General features: G+C 38.4%; 1 protein-coding gene across 1 annotated transcript; it reads left to right on the top strand.

The window, feature by feature from the left end:
- Window positions 1-711: 711 nt before the first annotated feature.
- Window positions 712-8,350, top strand: drg1 (developmentally regulated GTP binding protein 1). The gene is made up of 9 exons (XM_046067086.1): window positions 712-925; window positions 2,536-2,659; window positions 2,811-2,986; window positions 3,079-3,148; window positions 4,491-4,660; window positions 5,342-5,472; window positions 6,595-6,762; window positions 6,914-7,036; window positions 7,985-8,350. Exons 1-9 carry the CDS (start codon window positions 887-889, stop codon window positions 8,082-8,084), a joined length of 1,101 nt encoding a protein of 366 aa, XP_045923042.1. The 5' UTR covers window positions 712-886; the 3' UTR covers window positions 8,085-8,350.
- Window positions 8,351-8,649: the final 299 nt, after the last annotated feature.

Below are 8,649 nucleotides of genomic sequence, written 5' to 3'. Positions count from 1 at the left end.
ACCACTATCACAGCATAAAATTACTTCATTGCAAGTAAAACTCTTATATTAAAAATCCTGCTTAAGTAAAAGTACATCCAAGTAGTATACAAAAGTACTCACTGTTGCAGAGCTGGTCAGCGTGTAGCTTGTTGTAACTACTTCATACACAGTTAGGCTAAATAAAGTAGTTTAGTAGGCCTAATGTGTTTCCCAACATAGGGGTCAGACCTATCCAAAGGATCAGAAGATAAATCTGGCTGGGTTGTGAGATGACTAATGGGGTAGAAAAGCAAAAAAAGTTAAGTTTTTGGGCCTGAACTTATTTATGATATTTGAACTTTATTTAAATGAAACCATCAGAAAGGTTTTAAAATGCATCTATGGAGCAGCAACTAATGCCTCAAAGACATCTACAAGCTGTGGTGAGGGACTCCAAGTAAACACTTCTCTTTGTAAAGCGATACAAGCCAAAAAAGTTTCTGAGCCACTAACTGGTTTTTCTTTAACCTAACATTTTATTCTTGTTTTTAGGCTATGTACAATCTCAATTTGAAAAGAAAATAGTTATTGTAGATGTAAAATCAATGAAATTGAATAAAAGGTACAATATTTGCGTCTGTATTGCAATGTAGAAGAAGAAAGTAGCATAAAAGGGAAATATTCAAGAAAATTACTAATTCCGGTGTAAGGAAGTCAATGCACCGGGCGCTGCAAGCAGGGCTGCAAGTCAAACTACGTCCTCGCGAGATTTCCCGCGAAACAGGATAGCGGCGCTTGCGTAGTGTAGACCACGGTGTAGTGGACTAGTGTGCTAGCTAAGCATCATCTAACTTTGCCAACTTCAATGTAACATCTTTCCAGCTTCTCTCGGTAACGGTGGTTGTACGCAGGAATCTTCGTCACAATGAGTATACTCGCCAAAATAGCAGAGATTGAAAATGAGGTATGGTAACGTTATACATTGATAGCTGGCTAACCCAAATGAATCAGTCACGTTTTAGCTAACTTAGCTAAGTGCTAGCTCTGAACGCTAGCAAATATTAGCCTAGCTGCCACAGCTGGGCCTCGTAGGTACACTTAAATGTTTCTTGGTAGATTAACGTTACAGTGTGAATTGAAAAAGTTGTTTGCTTTGCGTGCTCATTTGGCTTTTAAATGTTATGAATCAAAAGTTAGAATTTAGAGGATATACCCTGTGTCAATAAGTTAACTGTTAGCAAAGATTCCGTTAGTGCTGACTCCAGATTGACTGTCTCGCAGTCAAACTATCAACCACGTAACGTTACATGTTCTGTGTAGAATTAAATCCCGCATCCACAGTCAGTCCCATAGCCAGCATCCAAAGTTAGCGTAACTTACCAAGAAAGATAACTGTTCTTTTAGTACCCGGCGTTTTTCGATCGGTGTCCTCCATAAATTGGGCTACAATTCTAACTTGAAAACAATATTACAATGCTGTCTTATGGTGGTTATATTAAGCATTTGAATTCAACCCTGGACGAGGCATTTTTGAAAATGGAATTGAAGCGTAAGGACTAAGCTTGACATAGAGTGAGGGGCTTAGTGTTAGAAAGAACTATGAACCCACCTGTGACCCTTTAGGTTTAGCGATAACTCTTAAATTACAAGTTAACTTTAGACTGTGGTGCTGTGTTGAAACTGCCTAACTGAGCAGGTGGTGATACAGAGAGGCTGGGTAAAAGTGTCAGCACAAGTCAGTTAAGATGGTATCACATACATGGTTCATAGGCATTATTGTATTATATCCCACCAGCTTAACAGATAGGTTCACAATAGTCAGGTACCCATATGTACACTGAAACAGTTTATACATATTGCAATGATTCCTTCTGTTCATACCTGCCACCAACACATGTAGGGTATGGGGGACAAAATCAACAGTCCACTTTTGTACTACATAGAGTAATATTTTAAGATACCCACATGATTTTCTTAACTCAGACTGCTGAACCTTATATTAGCAACAGATAAACTATGGGAATACATTTTTGTACAGAATCTCTTGTTGTTCTAAAATGCAATTTGTTAAAATAACTGCACTTACCATATTGAACAATCCATAATAATCAGGATATGATCAACAATAATGATAGCATGTCTTTTATCTAAATAATTAGTATAAATAATACATTAGTACTAGGCAAGTTTATTTGTATAGCACATTCCACAACAATGTAATTCAAAGTGCTTTACATAAAACATAATTGTGATTTTTATTGCAATAATTTCACAATGGCCAGATTTAACTTGCTTCCATTCTTTATACCTGCTTATTCTGATTCAAAAATGTGATGGGCTCAAGGCTATCCCAGCATGCATTGGGCAAAAGGCAAGGAAGCACTCTGGACAAGCTGCCAGTGTGTTGCAGGGAGCACAATCTATTGTTTTTCGGTAGTAGTGTAATCTTAAATTCTACCGGACTGTAAACAGACAACTTAATTGTATTAAGATACTGCTCACTGGTTCCTACAGAACTGTCATGCAAAGAACAAGTATAAGACCTCACGCTGGTGGGGTTACTGTTTATTTTAGATGGCCAGGACGCAGAGGAACAAGGCCACAGCTCACCACTTGGGTCTGCTCAAAGCACGTCTTGCCAAACTCAGAAGGGAACTCATCACACCAAAAGGAGGAAGTGGCGGTGCAACAGGAGAAGGTAATATCACAGTTTTTAAATGCTAAACGTTTTTGCTCTTATCTAGGTTTAATTACAAACATGCTTTTAAACATGTTCTGCCATTTAAAGCATCACAGAGGATAGTTGACTGATTCAAGTTTCTGATCCTTTGTTCTTTTTTGTCTTTTAGGTTTTGATGTTGCAAAAACCGGTGATGCTCGTATCGGTTTTGTTGGTTTTCCGTCAGTGGGAAAGTCAACACTGCTAAGTAACCTTGCAGGTGTGTACTCAGAGGTTGCCGCCTACGAGTTCACCACTCTTACAACGGTACCTGGAGTCATTCGCTACAAAGGAGCCAAAATTCAGGTACTAGAATTTCTTATTTTTCCAGTACCTGCAAAAGGGTGGTATGTTTTCAGTGGGTCACTTGTTTTACTTTCTTGCTTCTTCCTTCTAAGCTGCTGGATCTCCCAGGAATCATTGAGGGCGCCAAGGATGGCAAGGGCAGAGGGAGACAGGTCATCGCAGGTAAAGATGTGATTAGTGAGGTTTCTGCTAAGACTAAAAGAGGTTTTCATTGACAAAATAAAACTATTAAACAAAACATGATACCAAGTACATTTAGTTCTTTCCCTATCTATATTAATTCAGAAGTGTAATCCAGTCATTCCATTTAATGAGACACTTACTGTGTGGTGCTTTGTGCTTTTAATGGCGGTGAAGAGGCAAAATTTAACCTTAAAGTTGGGATAAGCAACTTGGCGAAACTAGCATAAGACAGCTAGATTTTAAAAGTAACCAACTGAAAAAAAAAAAAACACCCCCTCCCTTCAGGCCTCCCTCCAAAGCCACTCTCCGAAAACACATTGTCATGTGCAGTGAATGTACGGGCAGAGTGCACACAGGTATGTAGGCCAGCCAGTCATTTAATTTGGACCGTGCTTATTACTGTCCTGCAACAGCCACAGATGCTGGATTTTTGTATCAGAGCATTTGGTTTTGATTTATTGATTGCTTTCAGGATCTAACTAGAATTTCAACAATTTTAACAAAAATGCTTTTGAGATAAATTGCCTACCCCAGCTTTTATAGAGTTGAAGGTAATGTTTAGATGTCATGATTCAATCAAATTAATTTCTGCCCAAAGGTTTTGTTTTTTTACCTTTGTCAGGCAGAAAGACAAAAGCTTACTTTAACAAAGTTTTGATATGCTTTTGGCTTACAGTTAATGCTTTAGCAAACTATATACACTGTGACAAACATATTAAGTTCTGCATTTTTCAACCTGGACCCTATTTTCCCATGTTTTTGTCTATGTGACTAATTGGGAAAACATTATTGACCGAGCAAGCTGCAGTTGTCGGCGGCTGAAACAGGCTTGCATCTTTATTCTCGCCAGCAAGTATACATCGTCAAAGTACATCGACTTACTTGTTTTTGCCACCGACAGGCTCAGATTGTTATAACAAGTGTCTGACAAGATTGTGGAAAGGTTTCCCTACAGAAATAGACCTTTTTTTAAAGATTAAGATCCTTTTTGTTAAACCAGAAACACTCACTATATTGCTCTCGTGAAAGCCACCAGATTCCCTGGACAAAAACTGCACGACTGCAGTGCTCTCTCAGTACTGGACCACTTTCAAAAAATGTTCCAATTAGTCACAGACAGAAAAACATGGGGAAAGAGGTTCCATGTTGCAAAATACTGATTTCACCCTTTAAATGGTGGTGGGATAAAATAAAACCTCACAAGCATGGTTACTGTTAAATGGCTGCAGATACACACTGGATCCACTACAGAGGCAACTGATTCCTTCATCTATTCTCCTCTAACCCCAATGTCTACTTCTCCCTCCTCCCTCTGGTTTAGTGGCTCGAACTTGCAACCTAATCCTAATAGTGCTCGATGTGTTGAAGCCCCTCGGTCATAAGAAGCTGATAGAACACGAGCTGGAGGGCTTCGGCATCCGACTTAACAAGCAGCCACCCAACATCGGCTTCAAGAAGAAGGACAAAGGAGGCATCAACTTCACAGCTACAGTATGACTTACACTGAATGACAGAAATGCAAACTTCTCACTAATGTCACCTCTAAATGAGTTTAAATGGGATTTTAGTGGTGGTATGTCTGTGACAGTGTTATAAATACCGGTTTTCTGCTCTTCATTCAACCAACTGATGAGCTGGAATAGTGAGCTTATCATAACATAAAACATCACTCTATAAGCTGATAGGCTATTAAAGGATGTCCCTTTAATACTGCCATTATTGTGGCATGCAGGATTTTAGTTGTCAGGGAGATTTGTAGTTGATAGTCTGTTCATGTTGATGATGGGCTTTTCTCTGTCTTCTCATTAGTTTAAACAAACATGTAAAAGCCTTTAATAACCAGTGTGTGTCTGAAGAAGTCCAGGCTTTTTTTTTTTACGTAATTATGTCTCACCCAATGGTAGCAAATACTGTAACACCTTTTAATGCTGCCCTCTGGTGGACACACATAAGATTGCACTAAGTGGCTCCTACACATTTACTCTCCAGCCCTTCTGCAAAATATCAATATTTATTTTGTTTTTGGTTAATACAATAATTACTCATTGGCTCAATGTTGTTTTACTGATAGATTTTCATTATATTGATGTGAATTGTAAAATATGAATTACTCATTAATGCAACTGTTTAATATGTAATAAGTTTACATTGTCTCCCTCCCCCCACCCTTAGTGTGCACAATCTGAGCTGGATGCTGAAACTGTTAAGAGTATCCTGGCAGAGTACAAGATCCACAACGCCGACATCACTCTGCGCAGTGACTCCACAGCTGATGACCTCATTGATGTGGTGGAGGGAAATCGGTGAGCTGCTGAAGTGCCAGAATGGGCCTTCACTCATTCCCAGTGGGTGTGGCCTGTTGGAATCTCCGATCCCATTTCAATTCCCGCTATACCAATGCAGATGCATTTGAAAATGCTGTCCATGTGTCATACGGCATTTTCGGACCACTTAACATTTTTTCATACATATGTAAAATGCATAAACTCCAGTTAAGCAATGTCATCTGTTATGTGAACCAATGGGATTACCGTTCCACAATGTAATTAAATGTAAAAACTCAAATGCAAATGCATTAAAATCTAGGATATGGATAATGTGGGGTGGGGCATGGGTAGTGGGTCTGTGCTATGCTTTAAATTGGAAAACACCACTTCCCGCTGTATTTCAGCATTTTATTGCAAGGCACCAGACATGGCAACAGCATAACCTCCCAGACCTGCAGTTGTTGAGAAACAAAACATTCACATGGTTCTCTTCACAGTGAAAAGACCTTAATGAAAAGAGAGAGCACATCAATATTACACATGATAAATAAAACTCATGTAAAAAGATAATCAAAATATATTCTTTCTGCTAAACAGTGCAAAAAAAAGTATTAGCCATGAATAAACCCACATACCTGCAATTGTATAGAGAGATGGTCCTTTTTGCACAAATGCTCTCACAGTCTATGTAATAACATGCATAGAGTCACAAAATGCGCTACGCTAACCAATGTGGTCACAGCAGAACACTCTAGCACACACACACATTGTCAGAGTTTTGTGTGTAAATGTTATTTACATGTGAAAATAAAAGGGTTTAGCTCCTATCAGTACATTCCCTTTACACTTTCAAGTAACTTAGCGTCACAAACATTTCATTATTTAGCTCAACATACACAATAGTACACATACATTTGAAATTATCTTGTTAAAATAAGCTAGGCTAAATAAATGTTTTAACCCTGTCTGCTATGTCTGTTTTAACAGAGGCTACAAGTGAATGCAGTAAAATGTTGAAAGCAGCTTAAGTTGTTTTGTTTTTTATGTGTTAGATTGTTTTTTTTCCAGCAGTAGCTGAAACAGACAACACATCCAAGGCTGCTGATTTATGTAGCAATTTCATGGACAGCAGCCACTCACAGTCTCTTATCACAACAGGGTCTACATCCCATGCATTTATGTGCTCAACAAAATCGATCAGATCTCCATCGAGGAGCTTGACATCATCTACAAGGTGCCTCACTGTGTACCCATCTCGGCCCACCACCGCTGGAATTTCGATGACCTGCTGGAGAGGATGTGGGACTACCTAAAGCTTGTGCGCATGTAAGAGTTGTTTATATAGTCCCCAATGAATGGAGGTGAAAAAAGACAGATATGGGTTTAAATGGTGCAGAAAAAGGAGTGTGTGTGTGTAATTTTAATTTTTGTCGTGTTTTACTGGAGAATTTGACCAAGATCATGTGTTCATTTGCAGCTACACTAAACCCAAAGGCCAGCTTCCTGATTACACATCTCCCGTTGTGCTCCCTGACGATAAAACTACAGTCGAGGATTTCTGCTTAAAGATCCACAAAAACCTCCTCAAAGAATTGAAGTAGTGAGTATTGCAGACTTGGCTTAAATATTTCACTTTAAGGACTCTTTTGTCATAGCTCACAGATTGTATGCAATCTTGAACACTTCTCCCTACAGAAGTCTTTTCTCTATCCTTTTTGTGTTATTCGTTATGTTTTAATCCAAACAGGTGGCGTTAGGTTTATTCAGTAAGTCAGAATTGTAAATTGAAAGGAAATGCCCGTTTCCCCACACATAATGTTAAAAAAATCAGCAAATGCTCGCTTTATAAGCATGTTTAAATCTCTATTTATTTGTAGTCTTATTTGTAGACAACATTGGAAATAGAAACATTCACAAAAATGTTTCTGTTTTGGTTGCCATTGTTCATTTATATTCATTTACATGCTGAGGATCGTTCTCATGTTTAACAATACATTTGCTTTATTCCACCCGCCGGTTAATTTATTACCAGTTTCTTCAAGAAAAAGTAGTCTTACTAAAAGGCATTGATAGTTACCTCACCCCAGAATGACAAGTGATCATCAAATGGTTTAAAACAACACTGTCGCTTTAATCACAGCCATCGCCCTCATTATGGCGAGGTAAGCATTTGAGAGTCTGGATTAGGATCTGAGATGATGTGTCGCACGGCCATCTCCAAATGGGAGAACTAACATTGTTGATCAGTCGATATGTTAATGTTGCTAAGCATTACCCATCGTCCAGGGAATGAATGGGTCAAGCCTTTGTAACTAAAGGATGTCATTTTACCCTGTAGGGTACCATAGAGTGCAGAAAGAACTAAACTAAAAGAATAATAGTATCTGTATAAATTATTTTCTGGTGTAATTAAGGTGTGGATTACCGCATGTCGATCACCTTCATCCTTTTTATGTGGTTGTATACGATAGTATACATATAAACTGCCTTTAAGGAATCGTTCATGTACAATCATTTCAGTCATTTCTTTTAACGTTTCCTCTTTCAGTGCGCTTGTGTGGGGAGCATCTGTGAAACACAACCCTCAAAAAGTGGGCAAGGACCACGTGTTGGTGGATGAAGACGTTATCCAGCTGGTGAAAAAGTAAAAGGAGTCTTCACTGCATGGCCTGTGTATCACAAAGTGTTCTGTACAGTTGCTCAGCAAATCACCAGACACATCCTTGTTAGAGCATCTGTGTCGTATGGTTCCCAGTTCCTTTTTCTGCTCTAATTTAAAAACAAAAATGACCTGAATGTAAGTGTCACATTTAAGAGAACCTACAATACTTAACACAATGAATAGTTCATATTGAATATTGGTTAAGGTTTGCATTAAAATCTGAAAAATCTATACAATAAAAACATTAAGGAATCTTGTTGTTTTCATTCAAGCGCAACATATAGCTTCTTTTTTTTTCCTTTTATCTAGCTTTGACATACAGTCCCCTCCAAAAGTATTGGAAGGGTAAGGCAAATTCCTTTGTTTTTGTTGTTCACTAAAGTATGAGGAGTATGAGACAAGAGTTAAGAATTTCAGCTCTCATTTCCTGATATTCACATCTAGATGTTTTAAACAACTCAGGACATACCACCCTTTGTTTGAACCCACCCATTTTTCAAGTGAGAAAAACTACTGGAACAAATAATGTTAAAGTAAACAACATTTAATAT

The sequence above is a fragment of the Micropterus dolomieu genome, linkage group LG13, assembly GCF_021292245.1.
Source record: "Micropterus dolomieu isolate WLL.071019.BEF.003 ecotype Adirondacks linkage group LG13, ASM2129224v1, whole genome shotgun sequence".
Classification (NCBI taxonomy): Eukaryota; Metazoa; Chordata; class Actinopteri; order Centrarchiformes; family Centrarchidae; genus Micropterus; species Micropterus dolomieu.
Note: the sequence above shows the minus strand (reverse complement) of the source record. Positions and strands in the feature narration are given on the sequence as shown.